This window comes from Lycorma delicatula, chromosome 11, assembly GCF_047948215.1.
Source record: "Lycorma delicatula isolate Av1 chromosome 11, ASM4794821v1, whole genome shotgun sequence".
NCBI classification, from domain to species: Eukaryota; Metazoa; Arthropoda; class Insecta; order Hemiptera; family Fulgoridae; genus Lycorma; species Lycorma delicatula.
The window spans coordinates 12,664,479-12,683,740 of record NC_134465.1 but is presented as its reverse complement, the minus strand read 5'-3'; the positions used below and the strand labels follow the sequence as shown (position 1 = coordinate 12,683,740).

General features: G+C 32.3%; 1 protein-coding gene and 1 long non-coding RNA gene across 3 annotated transcripts in view; one reads left to right on the top strand and one right to left on the bottom strand.

The window, feature by feature from the left end:
• Window positions 1-19,262, top strand: part of LOC142332455 (uncharacterized) — an 86,966-nt gene that overhangs the window by 34,610 nt on the left and 33,094 nt on the right. The window lies entirely within an intron of this gene.
• The window catches only part of LOC142332452 (epoxide hydrolase 4-like), a 73,294-nt gene that overhangs the window by 48,972 nt on the left and 5,060 nt on the right, over window positions 1-19,262 (bottom strand). Inside the window, exon 1 of one of the 2 annotated variants that reach the window (XM_075378897.1) lies at window positions 14,494-14,811. The exons of the other annotated variant lie outside the window; for it this stretch is intronic. Coding sequence (XP_075235012.1) covers window positions 14,494-14,697 — 204 coding nt within the window. The 5' untranslated portion in view covers window positions 14,698-14,811. Of the gene's footprint in view, window positions 1-14,493; window positions 14,812-19,262 lie in introns of those variants that run through there. 2 annotated transcript variants of the gene reach the window in all.

The following is a 19,262-nucleotide window of genomic DNA, read 5'->3' as shown; positions in this document are numbered from 1 at the left end:
TCAAACTAGGGCAAAATTGGGGTTCAAAATTTGGTTTGTCTTTCTGATCGAACGTCACTAAATCCCTAGGGGTTTAATGAAGTACGATTAGGAGTCAAACTAGGGCAAAATTGGGGTTCAAAATTTGGTTTGTCTTTCTGATCGAACGTCGTTAAATCCCTAGGGGTTTAATGAAGTTCGATTAGGAGTCAAACTAGGGCAAAATTGGGGTCAAAATTTGGTTTGTCATTCTGATTGAACGTCGTTAAATCCCTAGGGGTTTAATGAAGTTCGATTAGGAGTCAAACTAGGGCAAAATTGGGGTTCAAAATTTGGTTTGTCTTTCTGATCGAACGTCGTTAAATCCCTAGGGGTTTAATGAAGTTCGATTAGGAGTCAAACTAGGGCAAAATTGGGGTTCAAAATTTGGTTTGACTTTCTGATCGAACGTCGTTAAATCCCTAGGGGTTTAATGAAGTTCGATTAGGAGTCAAACTAGGGCAAAATTGGGGTTCAAAATTTGGTTTGTCTTTCTGATCGAACGTCACTAAATCCCTAGGGGTTTAATGAAGTTCGATTAGGAGTCAAACTAGGGCAAAATTGGGGTTCAAAATTTGGTTTGTCTTTCTGATCGAACGTCGTTAAATCCCTAGGGGTTTAATGAAGTTCGATTAGGAGTCAAACTAGGGCAAAATTGGGGTTCAAAATTTGGTTTGTCTTTCTGATCGAACGTCGTTAAATCCCTAGGGGTTTAATGAAGTTCGATTAGGAGTCAAACTAGGGCAAAATTGGGGTTCAAAATTTGGTTTGTCTTTCTGATCGAACGTCGTTAAATCCCTAGGGGTTTAATGAAGTTCGATTAGGAGTCAAACTAGGGCAAAATTGGGGTTCAAAATTTGGTTTGTCTTTTGATCGAACGTCATTAAATCCCTAATGGTTTGATGAAGTTCTATTAGGAGTCAAACTAGGGCAAAATTGGGGTTCAAAATTTGGTTTGTCTTCTGATCGAACGTCACTAAATCCCTAGGGGTTTAATGAAGTTCGATTAGGAGTCAAACTAGGGCAAAATTGGGGTTCAAAATTTGGTTTGTCTTCTGATCGAACGTCTTTAAATCCCTAGGGGTTTAATGAAGTTCGATTAGGAGTCAAACTAGGGCAAAATTGGGGTTCAAAATTTGGTTTGTCTTCTGATCGAACGTCATTAAATCCCTAGGGGTTTGATGAAGTTCGATTACGAGTCAAACTAGGGCAAAATTGGGGTTCAAAATTTGGTTTGTCTTTCTGATCGAACGTCACTAAATCCCTAGGGGTTTAATTAAGTTCGATTAGGAGTCAAACTAGGGCAAAATTGGGGTCCAACCATTTGGTTTGTCTTTTTGATCGAACGTCGTTAAATCCCTAGGGGTTTAATGAAGTTCGATTAGGAGTCAAACTAGGGCAAAATTGGGGTTCAAAATTTGGTTTGTCTTTCTGATCGAACGTCGTTAAATCCCTAGGGGTTTAATGAAGTTCGATTAGGAGTCAAACTAGGGCAAAATTGGGGTTCAAAATTTGGTTTGTCTTTCTGATCGAACGTCATTAAATCCCTAATGGTTTGATGAAGTTCTATTAGGAGTCAAACTAGGGCAAAATTGGGGTTCAAAATTTGGTTTGTCTTCTGATCGAACGTCACTAAATCCCTAGGGGTTTAATGAAGTTCGATTAGGAGTCAAACTAGGGCAAAATTGGGGTTCAAAATTTGGTTTGTCTTCTGATCGAACGTCACTAAATCCCTAGGGGTTTAATGAAGTTCGATTAGGAGTCAAACTAGGGCAAAATTGGGGTTCAAAATTTGGTTTGTCTTCTGATCGAACGTCACTAAATCCCTAGGGGTTTAATGAAGTTCGATTAGGAGTCAAACTAGGGCAAAATTGGGGTTCAAAATTTGGTTTGTCTTCTGATCGAACGTCACTAAATCCCTAGGGGTTTAATGAAGTTCGATTAGGAGTCAAACTAGGGCAAAATTGGGGTTCAAAATTTGGTTTGTCTTTCTGATCGAACGTCACTAAATCCCTAGGGGTTTAATTAAGTTCGATTAGGAGTCAAACTAGGGCAAAATTGGGGTCCAATATTTTTTTGTCTTCTGATCGAACGTCATTAAAACTCCTCTTTTACAGCTTGTTTTTATTTTCAATAATTACCGACAAAAAATGTTAAAATCTATAAAGTTAATGTGGCTACGCAGTGTTTTTATTAAAAGATTATCGCAAATTAAAAACATTAAGCTTTATTTAATACCGGATATATGTTTTCTATTATCTACTTAAATATTTTTAAATGTCTAAGGATAAACTTCATTCTTTTCCTATACCGGTAACGACGATGTGGGGGGAGGGAAAGCTGTACCACTTTCCCCTACTGTTACGGAAAAAAAACCGATAAATTTTAATCTGGTAAAGTCACAAACACGTGGTGAAGACGTCAAATGTGATGAATTAAAAATCCGAAGACTTTTTTTTTGGAAGTTACTGCAAAGTAGTAAATGCCGAGTAATAAGTAAAAACCAGTGATAACGCCTAACAGTCTAGAAAAGGAAGTGCTAAAATGGCGTTATATGGCGCTTAGCGTTTCGAAAATTTTTCGGCTAAAAGATCTTATAGAAAAAAATTTTAAGAAATATATATAGACCGGATTACCAGGACGGAATTTATAAATTAAAAGTGAAACAGAAATTTATAAAAATACAGAAAAAATAAAAAGACAGTCCGGAGAAGAAGATTATAATTTTTTACGGGTATTTATACAGAATGAACGAAAACAGATTAACGAAACAAATATTTAACTTTTATAACAGAACAACTATTAAAACTTAACCGGTTTAAAGAAGTAGAAAACGACCTTAAAATTGTAAAAATCTCCAAAGAAAGATGTTTAAATAGAGACAAAGTTAGAAAATGAATCAAAGAAAAATTAGGGTAACAGGAGTATAGGAAGAAATAACAGAATGAAGAAATGAAAAAATATTGACGGGAAGAAAAAAGTTCCATACTATTATATAAATGTGATCCTGTAAATGTGACGACAAAAAAAAAATCAATATTTTTACAAGTATGTACAAAGTGCAGCCGCCAGGCAAGGTGACTCAAAGAAGGATAACAATTGGCATTCTTCCTAAACTAGCTGCCTTTTTGAAAGGAAAAATTTATATTTAATTTTCCTAACGGGTGTCTTGTAATCCATTCATCTAGTGAACAATAAGCGACTCCAAGGTCCAATGAGATGAGGATGATATGTATGATAAGAAAATGAACAACCACAGGACACCGGTATTTGCTGTCTAGTATTCAAATCTGTATAAAAGTAACTAACTTTCACCAAGATTTAAACCTCAGAACTTTCGACTTCGAAAATCGGCTGTTAAACAACCGATCTGCGAGGACGAGTTAACTGCTAAACCAGTCCGGTGGAAAAATATAATTAAAAAAAAATGTTTAATGACGGACTAGAATATTTTTCATCCGATTTAGTGTATGTCAATTAATACTGAAATAATGTTTATGAAATTTTCGTGTTAATTTTAATTTTTATATGTTCCGGTTAATATAAACAAGAATATCGGCGCTAGCACGGACCTTTTTAAACAAAATGGAGCGGATTTTCATTTCCTATTTGATACTGATGTATTAGTTATAACTGCATCAAAATCAGTCTTTACCGCTTTCTTAAAAAAGCTGACAACACAGTTGTAGGACTTTCCTTCCCGTCACGCAGCGTTTTTCTGATTCACGACTTGCACTGGCGACTTATTTTAAAATATTTATAATTTCATTTAAATATAATATTCTTTTGTTCGTGCCAACACGTGAATAACGTAGATTCTAACTAAAGCGCGCGCGCGCATATTTTATTCGCGCGGTTGTGGCGGTACCAGCGGCCACTTTAAATATTATTCGTTTATTTAATTCTGTCGTTCACCTGTGATGTTACAACATAGCAGACCGCTACAAGGAATTTACTTTTAAACGGATTTGAATACTAGATCGTGGATACCGGTGTTCTTTGGTGGTCGGGATTCAGTTAACCAAGCACCTCAGAAACGGTCGACATGAGTCCGTACAAGATTACATTTCATTTACGTTCATACATTTCATCCTCTGAATTAATACCTTACGGTGGTTCCGGAGGCTGAACAGAAAAAATCGAATGTGGACACCACATGGCTTCTTTGTACGTCTATTAAAAAAATTTAAGATGAAATGTGATTCGAACCGATGTTCTTTCCCCGTGTAAGATCCAAATATTTCATTAATTAAAATTTTATTTGGCTATAATTTAGGAACCGATGAAAATATGTAGCGCTTATGATATCGTTGAAACGCTCTCAACGACGGGTTATTATTGCAGTTAAGAAAAAAAGTCCAAAATCCAAATTGTTTTGGAACACGGGCTGTTTTTGGATGCTTTTGGTTCAGTCGATTGCAATCAAAAGGGGAGGTGCTAATAAGGGAGGTAACTAGATGTTACAACAGTCCTAAATCCAAAATTTTTATATCGTACGGCTAATCGTTTTTGAGTTATGCGACAGACGTCACGACGAAACTAAATAAAAAGAATTCAAGGATGGTCAAAATGGATATTTCAGTTGAAATCTGTCTGGTACTGTTGAACATAAGAAGGGTGAAGTTAGGCCTAATCCGTCAGATGAAAGAGTGGAGATCGTTCTTCAATCTTCTGTTCGTAGCCCTCGGAAGTCGACTCTTAAGTTCAGCGCGCGAGTTAAATCTTCCGCGACCTACCGTTCACGATGTTTTGATGAAACAATTAAAATTATGTCCTTACAGTTTTATAATATTGCAGTACATTACACCACAAGATGGCACTGATGAAAAGGAATTTGCTGTGAAAATGACTGTTACTAAATACTGTTAATTAGACTGTTAATAAATTGAAAATGATTGTTACCTTAAAAAAATAATTAGGTTCTCAGACGAGACTACGTTTCACGTGTCTGGAAAAGTATACGTTCGATTATCGGGTTTATTGGTGCGTGAATCCCTCAACAACAAATTCCCAAATCGCTGGATCGGACGTAATGGACGATCGCTTGGCCACCTCGATCACTAGATATAACTCCGTGTAATTTTTTCCTGTGGGATTTTATGAAGTATAATGTATACGAAATCCTTGTAGTGAATATTGATGACCTTAAAGAGAAGATTGTTAACGTATTCGAACTCACAGATGTGGATATGTTTCGACGAACGTGGGATAAGATTGATTACTGGTCTTTGTTTACAGCTAAAAAAAACTTTAATTTTTCTAAATTCATACAACTCGTTTTTGTTTCTTAATAAATAAACTCGATATCAAAGTTGTTCAGATAATTCTTGGAAACGAGGTATTACTTCCGGCTGCTTTGAGTACTTCTAATTTACACTTAGTGGCATAAAATATGTTCTTAAATTCATTTGATATTAAATTATTAACGTAGACAATAAATAATAACGTTGAATTTAAATTCACCAATACGGTGAACGCAGAACACTATAAACCATTTGTAAACAAAAGCGAATATAAAATTAAATAATGTACGTTAAATTGCGTTTACGTAACGGGATTGTTATGTAAAGAACAATCGAGCGTCATTATTTGTATCGCTGACCGGATACCACAGTAATAATAATTCTTGAAAATTCCATCGGATAACTGTTTATAAAAGGTTCTGGTCGACTTATTTCCTGTCACATTTATTGCAGACGCACATAAAATCAACTTAACCGGTGGATATTCTGAGATAACCTTGCGATAAAATTCAATTTTAGTATGACCTGTACAGCAAAAAAGGGGATAAAAATCCAGTTTCACAATGGACCGATTATATATACGAATATTTTACCGTATTGAAAAACATTTTTTAGTAGTTTTATTCGTAATTTTTGAGAAATTAATATCCGGTTATTGAAAATTCCTTTTATCGAAGCTCGTATTGTCGGATCTAAACGACATTATTATCTGACAATTTAAAAAAGTAAAAATATTAACAAAAAACAATTTCTTTTTAGTTTACGGTAAGTAACTTTTGTTAAATGAATTGAGGATTACGTTGTTTAATTTTGACGATATTTTGTTCTCCAATCGATTTTTTTTTACAAAGCGTTTGGTAGCACAAGCAGTATTGTAAATGACTCTTTTAGAATAATAATGGTAAAGACTACGGAAATGTTTTTTAATTAGGAATTTATCAGTTTGTAAAATATAATTTTTATTTATAAGTTAAAGCCAAGGAATTCACATTATAAAAACAATAAATCCAAAGCACATCATGTACTTACGTAAACACTTGACGGTTGTTATTACTTTTTAAATTAAAAATAGCATCGTAACCAATTGCAGTAAAAAAAATTAAAATAAAAAATACGAATTGCGTCCATTAAATAGCTTGTACGGTAAGTATATATATAAAATAAAATTAATTTTTGAAATTCTTTTATTTTAATTTAATTCAGAAGCTATTAGAGGTGTTTAAATCTATTTTTAAATCATATAAAATTATAAAAATTACGCAATACATGAATAGTCAATTTAATGATAATTTTTTAGTGTAAAAATAGTTAAAATATATTCAGGAAATAATAATTAAGGTTGTAATAAGACAACGATCCAACTATATCCAAATAAAAAAATATAAGCAATATGAAGTTACCACAAACAGATCGAGTAGATAAAAAATATAATTACGAATATTCGAGTTCAGTTTTTATTTTACTGTTTAAACTTTTTAAATTTTCGTTTATTTTTTATATAATCAGTTATTTTTTTGAATGTTTTTATTCCCGTACTAGTCGGTCAGGCCAGGAGGCGAAATCCTTTGTGCTCGTTATCCTCATGCTTTGTGAGAATAATACTGATAAATAATTATTAAAACCTGGTCGCTTTTTAAAAACTATTGACGTATTATAATTTTGTTGTTGTTAATTAATTCTGCATATTAAGCTCAAATATTGTGCTTGGGAATATGAAATGGAATTTTTGGGAATGGAAACTGAGTTGCTTCTGATGCACGGCTGACGTACACATACACAAACAACATAGTTTAAAAATAATCATTTTTCGTTCACTTAATTCAATTATTCTAACTAAATCGAGCGCGCATACCGTATTTAATTCGCGCGGATGTGGCGGTACTAGCGGAGACGGTCTGCACTTATTTTCAAATATTGCAATCTAGCTTATATGGTCGGTAGACTGGTGTATTCGCGAGGGTTAACGCACCAGGTATCGAGTCAACCGGCCGATCGAGTTCGAGACCCGGCCAAAAAGAGTTACTTTTTTACAATCTAAATATTATTCATTTGTGCCTGCCTCCGTGTCGCGAGTGGTAGCGTCTCGGCCTTTCATCCGGAGGTCCCGGGTTCGAATCCGGTCAGGCATGGCATTTTCACATACGCTACAAATCATTCATCTCATCCTCTGAAGCAATATCTACCGGTGGTTCTGGAGGTTAAACAAGAAAAAAAAATCAGGACGACCACGTTTAATATGTACATCCAAATTTGAGAAGGATGTGTTAGATGAAATATTTATCCATTCCGAAAAAAGTACTAGAGCTGGTCTCGCACTTTGCAATACCTTTGGGGCTGGACGGCTGCATCAGCATTTTCCAAATCGAGTGTTATCTTCTTACACAATGTTTTCTTCCATTCATAAACGGGTTAGAGGAACAGGAAGCTTATAACATAGTAAATTAGGACGACCAGCCGGCCTCCGTGGCGCGAGTGGTAGCGACTCGGCCTTTCATCCGGAGGTCCCGGGTTCGAATCCCGGTCAGGCATGGCATTTTCACAGACTCTACAAATCATTCATCTTTATCCTCTGAAGAATGCCTAACGGTAGATCTGGAGGTTAAATAAAAAAAAATTCATTTATTTAATTATACCGCTCACCTGTGACGTCACAACATAGAAGAAGACTACAACAGCATTTTGTGGCGGGGTGCAATTGTAAAAAAAAATTTTTTTTTGCAAATATTGTTATTTTTTAATTGTTAAAAAGTGAGCCTTAGAAAAATATGACCTTGATTAGCCGAAATTTCAGTTTACTGACTGTGACCTTGCTATACAGCTTCACCTCTTGACCTTTTATGTTGAAAATTTAATGGCATCTATGCTCCATATATAGAAGTAATCTTTCCAAGTTTGGTCAAAATCGGTACAGTAGTTCTGGAGGTATAAAGAGTGCAACACCGAACCCACACACGTACAAACGAACATCCGGAAAATTTTCATCCGATTTTTTTATCTTTTTGGTACCTTATGTGCCAAAACGTCAAGATCCGGTGAAAACCGCGTATGCCTAAATTGAACCGATAAAAATACTTGGCCTTCTTAAGTTACAACTCTGCTATGGCGCTAGACGGGAAAGTAAAATTTATTTATTTCATAAACAAATTTTTTAAATTTTGAATTTTTTTGAAGTCGATGCCAAATAACAAAAAAGTTAAATTCATAATTATTATTTGATGCCGATTTCAAAAAATCTAAACTTAAAAATAACTGAAACGGTTTCTTCATAACTTTTTATGATTTTTTTTAAGTCGGCTTTCATTCTATACTATTTTTATAATATATGTACAAAAAAAATACATTGTCTGTTCCAAAGAAAAAAAAAATACACGTAAAGCCGTTAAGAAATTACCGTCTTCTTACAACTCTTTTTATCGTAAATTTTCTGCAATTTACGCACGAAATACTTAAAATGGTATCAATCTAGAGCCTTCACGCGATCTTGTAAACTAGAAAAGCTACGAAGAACTCTAAATAGGGATATTTTTTCGATTTTTGAGTGCATTAAAAAATACCCTATTGGTATGTTTAAAATATCCACCATTTTTTCCATATAGCGGCCGATTTAAATTTAAAAAAAATTAAGTCTCCCCAATTTATATAACATTTTCGGACACAAAATTCTAAATAATAAAAATTAAAAAACAGGACCGCCGAAAAACAAAAAAAAGATTTAGTAAATTGAACTAAAAAAACGACAATAAATGAAATTAAACTAAAAAGAAAACAAGGTATGGAAACAAAGGATTAAACATCGCTATGTAATATTCAATTAAATAAAATTACGGGTGACCGATCAACTTTCAGACAGTTTTAATTTATTTAAATACGTTTTTCATGTTGTAGAAATAGCAGGCATTTAAGGTTATCGAATCGCCTACTGTTTGGGATTCACTTTTTATCCTTCAAACAAAGGGTGCACAATGCCAATTGCAGGATTAAAAAAAAAAAACTATCTATCTTATTTGCACAAAAATTACTTTGCGTCTAATCTGCGGCATATTTATATTAAATTACATGTAAATTAAGCTTACACATTACAAAACACAACCCAAGTGATTAAAGCCGTTTTAATTGCATTATTACAGCTTCGATTGTATTATTGTTAACAACTGTTGTAAAAAATTTATTGAGAAAAAATTAAAGGGAATTTTTCATATAAAAAGGGAAGTTTTTAATATGTAAGAAATGCAATACACAATTCCATCGTTAAATAAATAAATACACGCCTGATGAAAAGAACGACTCGGTAGCAAGGAGCTTTTATCAAGTCTCTACGATTACTGGGAAGATACATACTCGTAAATCTCCCGCTATCCTTCCATTCCGTTCGGTGCACTTACGATAAGACTTTAGATTAATACTTCCTATTGCCACAAAAGAAATACAAATTCTGTGCTAAGTGATGCTTAATATTTACGAAACACTTATTATTTTTTACTTATATAATTTAGCTAGCAGGTAGGCATTATAATTTTTACAGCATCAACAGACCAATACCACGATGATTGATTATAATTTATTTTCTAGCAACATTCAAAAAATAAAAAAAATAAAAAATACCATTCCAAATCAGAAATTAATATTTAAATAAATAGGTAATTTTTTTAACTAATATAATAATTTATAATTATTTATTTACGTTAAACCAATGTCATTTAATAATTTAAATCATACATTATCCTCCTAAAAGAAAAAAAAGACTCACAACACAGTTGTAGGACTTTCCCGGAACGCGGTTAAAGCCACGTAAAATTTGCAAACAGTGGAGTTTGCAAATCGTGAAATTTGCAATTTTAGTATTTTCTCGAAACAGCCGTGAATTTTGTGGCTGAAAAATCTGTAAAAATATTTGATCAATTTTATTAAAATTTATACATAGTGTAGTAGTGCACCTAAAGTTGCACATGTGAAAATTTAATGAAAATTGGTTGAGTTGTTCATGAGTTAGGCTGAATTTAACGCCGAAAAAAGTTCACTCACTACTGTGAGTGAATTGGAATTTTTTTGTTTTTATTGCAGTGCTTTTTTCACGTGAAACTATTTTTTTATGGATCGAAGTTTTTTATTGGTTAAACTTTATATTAGAATGAATGTTTTCAAAAGAAATCAAATTAACGAAAACTGGATATTTTCGTGGATTAGTTTTTTTAAGGTATCAAGTAGTCGGTTACCTTATTATCGTACATTACTTCTTTCAGCATAGCTGTAGAACTGCGGTCTATTACTGTTCGGTCCATTGTAATCTCATTAATAAAGCCGACTAAGTTCATAACTTTTTCGGCTTTGCTCTTGACAGTTTTTCACTTCAAAATTTCATAAATGTTTTTTTTTAATATTAATGATTTACGTGGAAAATTTCGAAGGTGCCTAGAAATTAAAAAAAATAGTTATTTTTTTGTCTTCAGTCATTTGACTGATTTGATCCATCTCTTCAAAATTCCCAATCTAGTGCCAGTCGTTTTCCTACATCCTACATCCCTAACAATTTGTTTTACATATTCCAAACGTTGCCTGCCTGCACAACTTTTCCCTTCTAACTTTCCCTCTAATATTAAGGTGACTATTCCAGGATGCCTTATAATGTGGCCTATAAGTCTGTCTCTTATCAATTTGCCGCAACAGCTCTTCATTTGTCACGTTATCCACCCGTCTGATTTTTAACATTCGCCTATAGCACCACATTTCAAAAGCTTCTAATCTTTTCTTCTCAGGTACTCCGATCGTCCAAGTTTCACTTCCATATAAAGGTACGCTCTCCAAACATATACTTTCAAAAATGTTCGCCTGACGTTTAAATTAATTTTTGATGTAAACAAATTATGTTTCTGAATGAAGGCTCGTTTCGCCTGTGCTATTTGGCATTTTATATCGCTCCTGCTTCGTCCATCTTTAATAATTCTACTTCCCAAATAACAAAATTCTTCTACTTCCGTAATATTTTCTCTTCCTATTTTTATATTCAGTGGTTCATCTACATTATTTCTACTACATTTCATTACTTTTGTTTTGTTCTTGTTTATTTTCATGCGATGGTTCTTGCGTAGAACTTCATCCGTGCCGTTCATTGTTTCTTCTAAATCCTTTTTACTTTCGGCTAGAATTACTATATAATCAGCAAATCGTAGCATCTTTATCTTTTCACTTTGTATTGTTACTCCGGATCTATTTTGTTCTTTAACATCATTAACTGCTGGTTCTATGTAAAGATTAAAAAGTAACGTGTATAGGGAACATCCTTGTCGGACTCCCTTTTTTATTACTTATTATTTTTTATAAATCGTTATTATTAAACTGTTATCAGCTCCCCACCAATATTGCCCCCAAATTATTTTTTTTGGGGCCGTTTAAACTACTAATTTTTGCCGAGGAAAAAAATCAGTTAAAAAATGTACAACAAATAAAAATATATCGTTTTTAGATTTTTGAAAAGGGTAATTGTTGGGAAAATTTTATTTAAAAGCGGTAAGTTAAATAAATATACATGCATGTACTGAGCTTAATATAAATTATATTAGAAAAAGTTTCAGAAAATTGACCCCGAAAAGCGCTTTACTTCACCCACTGAAAATATTGACCACAAAATGTTACCTACGAATCGACCAATATACAAGAGTTTCTGTACAAAATTTCATCAAAATCGGCTTATCCGATCAAACGTTATTCAGTTTCAAACACGCCAAATCACGTACACGCATACCTATTACATACGTACATGCGAATATAACGCCCCCACTCTTTTTTGTTTTTTGGGGTCCCTGAGTCATGGAAACGTCAAGAAATGCAAAAATATCATACCCCATTTTTTATTTTATTAAACAAAATAATGTAAGTAATGTCATTACATTAAGCAATGACATTACTTACTTACTAAAAGTAATGTAAACTCATTTTACATTACTTCTTTCAGCATAGCTGTAGAGCTGTGGTCTATTACTGTTCGGTCCATCGTAATATCATTAATAAAGCCCACTAAGTTCATAACTTTTTCGGCTTTGCTCTTGACAGTTTTACACTTCAAAATGTCATAAATGGTTTTTTTTTAATGTTAATGATTTAATTATAAAATTACTTATAGTAAAATTAAGAAAAATATCGAAATAGACAGCAACAAAAATTGGATGTGATCGGAACCTATTGATCAAATGTAAGTTTTTACCTTAAAAATTATTATTAAAAGTATCGCTGAGAAAAAGAACACAATATCTAAATAGTAAATTGTTTTAGATCTTAAATTGACCCCCTTGACCAAACGACGAAAAATTAAATGTTTATATTCATTTAATTCTTGCAGTATTTATAATTTCGTATGAAATTTATGATTTCATATAAATGTTACGTTCATTTGCATATAACATTTTTAATACCTAACTATACATTTTTAAAACTGTATCGTTTAAAAAAACTCTTCCCGTATAGTCTACATTAAACCTAACTATAATCGACTTTTAATTCTAAAAATAAATTTAAAAAAGTCGATTTTTTAAATACAGATATTTTCAGCATTTTTTGCTTTTAAAATTTATTTATTGGAACAGTTAATTACCTCAATATTATCGACGCGATTAGGTGCAATGTTATTTAACAAAAATATAAAAAAAATATATATATATATTATTTTTAATCTCCGTATATAAGTGTATGTATATTCATTTACATATAAAGCCAAATTTTAACTTTTTTATCACTGGTTTTTCTAAGTATGAGGCAAAAACTGTTTAACAGTGTTCGAATATCTCTATTCCTAAATCCAATTAATTTAAAAATTTGGGATTTTAAATAAATTAATAGTTCTTTCATCGTACTAAAACTGAATCTCAACGAGCGCTAAAACCAAAAACTCAAAAAATTTAATTATTCTCAAAATTTAATATCACAAATGGCGTATATATTTTTACTTCCTTGTAAGAAGTAAAGGAAGTTGTGATCGCGAAAAATTTCGGTTTTCATAATTCAACGGAAATATCCATTTTGACTAGTTTCGGCGTGACATCTGTACGTACGTATCTCGCATAACTAAAAAACGATTAGCTGTAGGATGTTGAAATTTTGGACTTAGGACTGTTGTAACATTTAGTTGTACACCTCCCCTTTTGAATGCAATCGACTTGACCAAAAGGTGCAAAAAAAACCCAAAATCCAAAAAAATGGATTTTGAACTTTTTTTTTAACTGTAGTAATAAGCCCTCATTGGGAGCTTTTCAACAATATATCATAAGTGGTACTTAGTTTCATCGGTTCCAGAGTTATAGCAAAATAAAAGTTTAATTAATGAAATATTTGGATCTTACATGGGGAAGGCACAAATCCGACTTCATTTACTTTTATTTTTAATTTATATATATTGATTTGTTAATAATTTATTAACCTCTGATTGTAAAAAAGTTTTACAATAAGTAATAATAACAAAAAAAAAATATCAGAAGTTGTTAATTAAATCAAATTTTATGTAACTTTCATTTCAAATTTTATTTCATTAATTACTTCTGATAATTTTTCATTTTTTTTTTTAATTGTTATTATTGAATTATTACTTATTGTAGATTTTTTTTAACAATCAGAGGTTAATAATTATTAATCAATCAATATAGTTAAATAAAAAAAAGGAGATGAAGTCGGATTTGTGCCTTCCCCTTGTAAGATCCAAATATTTCATTAATTAAATTATTATTCGGCTACAACTCTGGAACCGATGAAAATTAGTACCACTTACGATATATTGTTGAAAAAACTCAATCAAGGCTTATTACTGCAGTTAACAAAAAGTCCAAATTATGGTTTTTGGGCTTTTTTGGATACTTTTGGTCCAGTCAATTGGAATAAAAAGGGATGCTAGACAAATAGATGTTACAACAGTTCTAAATCCAAAATTTCAACATCCTACGGCTAATCGTTTTTGAGTTATGGGAGATGTCATACGTTCAGACGTCACGCCGAACTGGTCAAAATGGATTCACGGATGGTCAAAATGAATATTTCTGTTGAAATCTGAAAACCGAAATTTTTCGCAATCACAATACTTCCCTTACTTCGTACAAGGAAGTAAAAATTAACAATTTTATTAATTATTATTTTTATTGTTCTAATCGGCTGATAGATTTTTATATCTATTTTCATAATAGCTTTTTGTGAACATTAAATTTAAAAAAATAAATATTTAATAATAAAATTGAAATGAATGCGCAGTACTTACGTTTAGTTGTATGTATTTATGTTCGCCCAGTTCTGGATTATTCAAACATTCCGGCGGTGTAGGTCGTTTTTTAATCTTGAATAATGTTCCTGACGGTAATGTCAACCATAAATACAATATTTTTATAAGTATGGTTATTCCCGATATTAAACCGTAGGAGTAAAATACGGAATACATTAGAATGTCACCAAATAAGGATGCCATTCTGAAGTTATTTTTTATTTATTGAATATATTTTTTAATAAAATAAAAAATACGATAAACTTCGATCACTGTAACATTCCTCACAGAGACATCTGTTTGACTGATACTGTCTACGCGTTTTGTTTCATTACTATTGCCGTTATTACAGTGATGTTATCAAAGGGAAAGTATTTCAGAAAGTAACATAAATAACTAATACAAAATTTCCCTCTTTTAATCTTGATGACGTACACTTCTTTTTATTGCTGCTCCAGCAGCCTAACTACAAGGGGAAAGTGGAGCGATCGATCAAAATTTTGAGAATCGTAATTTTTCGAATCTCGACATCCCCTTGATCAAAAAAAGTAACACAAAAAAATTTTTTAGAGATTTTAGGAAGATGTATGTGCGTATATACCCGTACGTATGTGTGCTGGTCTGTATTATGGTTAATGTTTTCGGAATGGCTCGACAAACGGCTTAAAAGGTTTTTTGTAAGGGATGTTCAAAGTAGCAAATTTTGGACAAAATCAAAAACGGGGAAGGAATAGTTTTCATAATTTTAATTTTTAACTTTTTGTAGAGCGGTAGTAGAACATTGAAATGATTACGATAAAATTTATTTAAAATTCTAAACTTTTAAGTCGATCGGATTTAGAGGTAGGGGATATTCAATATTATTTTTAAACAAGTTTGCCTTATATCTCGAAAACCGGTCGACCAAAAATATTGAAATTTTGTACGCATAGTTTTTGCCTGTATATATATATACTAATGCATATACAAAGAGTTTATAAAAATCTTTTCAAGAATTCAGGAGATGGTCCCCCACATCGAAATAAGGAAAAAACTCAACCGACAACAAATATCCGAAAACGTTTAGTTTACTGACTATACGCCATTTTCAATTTTTAATATAAAAATTTATTTCTTAGAAATGGTTAATTGTATAGAACTGAAATTTTGTTTATTGCTAGGGTACCTAGAGATTTACTTGTATAAAAATAACGAACCTGATATCTCATTCCATTTCAAAATGGCGGCCATGTAAACTTTTTAATTGTTAATTTCTTTGTATTTGCTGGTTTATTTAAATGTTATGTTTTACAAAATATGTTAAGCGTTTTATGACGAAAATAATACCTTATTTATTCGTACCCGTTTATAAATAACATAGTTACGGAAAGAATTCTTGAATTCTAGATTAAAAACAACTTTTCATTTCCTCCCTGTATAAAATGAAATAACTCGATATGGAATAATTTTATTATATTTTTAAGCAATTATAATATTTAAAAATATTGGAAATATTATATTAAAAAAGAACTATTGAAATCGTGAAAATATTATAATAATATTAAAAAATCTGATTTGGACACTACATGACTTCCTTGTACGAGTATTAAATTACATATACACATTTTTAAAAGTACATAAAATGTTATTTCACTAATAACTTCTTTTTCATTCTTTTTTTTTACTGTTATGATTGACTTATCATTTATTGTAAAATTGTTTTACAATCACAGGTTAATAATTGTTAATAAACCAACATTTTTAAACTACAAACAAAAAGTTAAAAAAAAGGAGATGAAGTCAAATTCGAACCGACGTGCGTTCTCCTTGTAAGATCCAAATATTTTATTAATTAAAATTTTATTTGGCTATAACCCTGGAACCGATGAAAATAAGTACCAGTTATAATATTTCGTTGAAAAGCTCTCACTAGGGCTTATTACTGCACTTAAGAAAAAGTCCAATTTTGGACACTTCTGTTCAGTCGATTGCAATCAAAAGTGAAGGTTCACAATTAGATGTTACTACAGTTCTTAATAAAAAATTTCAACATTCTACGGCTAATCGTTTTTGAGTTATACGAGATACATACGTACGTACGTACGTACGTGCAGATGTCGCACTGATCAAAATAGATTCAGGAATGGTCAAAATGGATATTTCCGGTGAATTCTAAAAACCGAAATTTTTCACGATCACAAGATACTTCCTTTACTTTTTACCATGGGTGTAAAAATAATCTCATCACGCGATTTTGTTTAATGAAAAGATACCGTTTATTGAACAAACTTTCTATTTTTCAATTAAAATTTATTTAACAACAATAAATTATCGTTATCAGATAATAAAACTATTAATAAAAGAAACTACAGCAGCAGTTTTAAATGGTGGTTCTCGTTCGATCCATTCAGACGTTTTTTCATTGACTGCTGGACGCCTTCAAAAATGTCAGGTGTTTAGGAATGCTCTGAATCACATTTAGAAGTCTCGTGCGCATTTCTTCTATGTTAACTACGGGGATACAAGTTCTTTAAATGGTCTTTTAAGAAAAAGTCAATTGAATTGAGATCGGTAGACCTTGCGGCTATGTTACTTGGCCTCTTCGACCAATCTATCTATTTTCATACGCTTCATTTAGGTGAACTTGTAATTTGTCCCATTTAACACGGATCGGATTTTGTCGCGTGTGTTTAGTAGAAAGGTCTTCGGAAGTTGAAGAGGGAGAAGAAGAAGGAAGACCAACCACTCGCCTCAACATCACGGACTGGAGTCCGGAACAGAGCCCAGCAGAGATGCGTCCTGAAGGGCAGCCATACCAGAAGCGGATGAAGAGCTTCTACACAACCTCTCCTATTTCAAAACTTACAGTAAGACAAAATAACTCAGCAATAGCGACTCCTCCGGAAAAGGGGACGCATTGCTCCCTCCTTATAGCTAGTGTCCCGTTGTGGCGTATTCCTGCTAGCCTATTAAAGAGTTAGCACCGAAAGGACTTCAGTGGACGGTCTGAAGGGGAATTACGTCGGGAGGACAGGCTTTATAAGCCTAGCCTTCCGCGGTCGGCCCATGAAATGGGTTCGATAACGCTGGTTTAACAACGGATTGGAATGCAATTAAATCCATCTTAAATTCACTAAAATAATAATAGACAAAACTTGAAAAATTAGATCCGAGATTAAAAAAATAACCTTTTTAAAAAACAAGCCCGATTAGAATGATCCAGCAGCAAGGGACTCTGTCCAGGTTCTGCGATAAAGTAGGGAGTAATAGACTCCTGCCAACTTTGCATTCCATTCCTTAGTAGAAAGATCAGCCGTTAAGAAATGTAAATATTATTCACCACAGAGCGTTTCAGATAAAAAAACAAAATTAAAAACTAAAAAACACGGCTGCCAACAAAATAAAATTGCTCTTTAATACAGGATAATTTCTAATATAGAAATCTGTTTTTAATATTAGATTTCTTAGAAGCACGCAGGTGACAATTTTGAATATAGTATAATTTTGTAAAATTTATTTTATAATGGTGAGCTGGTTATAATTTTTCTAATTCTACTTGTAAAACTAAACAAAAAATATCCTTAGGAAAAATGGTTGTTTTCCTTTGTTCTTCCCCGTCCGCCAATTTGTTATTTTTATATCTCAAGTTCGGATAGAGAAACACATTAATATTTGGTAAGCGTCTTACCAAATATATTTATATTTTAATAAATAATATAAATTATGATAAAACTTATATTTATGGAGATATAACGGATTGAAAAATAAACACGGCCGCCATTTTGTAATTTGCTAAGATATTTAATTCCTATTTTTTAATAATTTTAAAACTTTATTACCAAGACTAGAATTACTGCGCAGTGCAGGTGAGGAAGCGATTGATAGATTATACAAACTGGTGTGTAATATTTATGAAAAAGGGGAATTTCCGTCAGACTTCAAAAAAAGTGTTATAGTAATGATACCAAAGAAAGCAGGGGCAGATAAATGTGAAGAATACAGAACAATTAGTTTAACTAGTCACGCATCAAAAATCTTAACTAGAATTCTATACAGAAGAATTGAGAGGAGAGTGGAAGAAGTGTTAGGAGAAGACCGATTTGGTTTCAGGAAAAGTATAGGGACAAGGGAAGCAATTTTAGGCCTCAGATTAATAGTAGAAGGAAGATTAAAGAAAAACAAACCGACATACTTGGCGTTTATATACCTAGAAAAGGCATTCGATAACGTAGACTGGAATAAAATGTTCAGCATTTTTAAAAAATTAGGGTTCAAATAGAAGAACAATTGCTAACATGTACAGGAACCAAACAGCAACAGTAATAATCGAAGAACATAAGAAAGAAGCCGTAATAAGAAAGGGAGTCCGACAAGGATGTTCCCTGTCTCCGTTACTTTTTAATCTTTACATGGAGTTAGCAGTTAATGATGTTAAAGAACAATTTAGATTCGGAGTAACAGTACAAGGTGAAAAGATAAAGATGCTACGATTTGCCGATGATATAGTAATTCTAGCCGAGAGTAAAAAGGATTTAAAAGAAACAATGAACGGCATAGATGAAGTCCTACGCAAGAACTATCGCATGAAAATAAACAAGAACAAAACAAAAGTAATGAAATGTAGTACAAATAACAAAGATGGACCGCTGAATGTGAAAATAGGAGGAGAAAAGATTATGGAGGTAGAAGAATTTTGATATTTGGGAAGTAGAATTACTAAAGATGGACGAAGCAGGGGCGATATAAAATGCCGAATAGCACAAGCTAAACGAGCCTTCAGTTAGAAATAT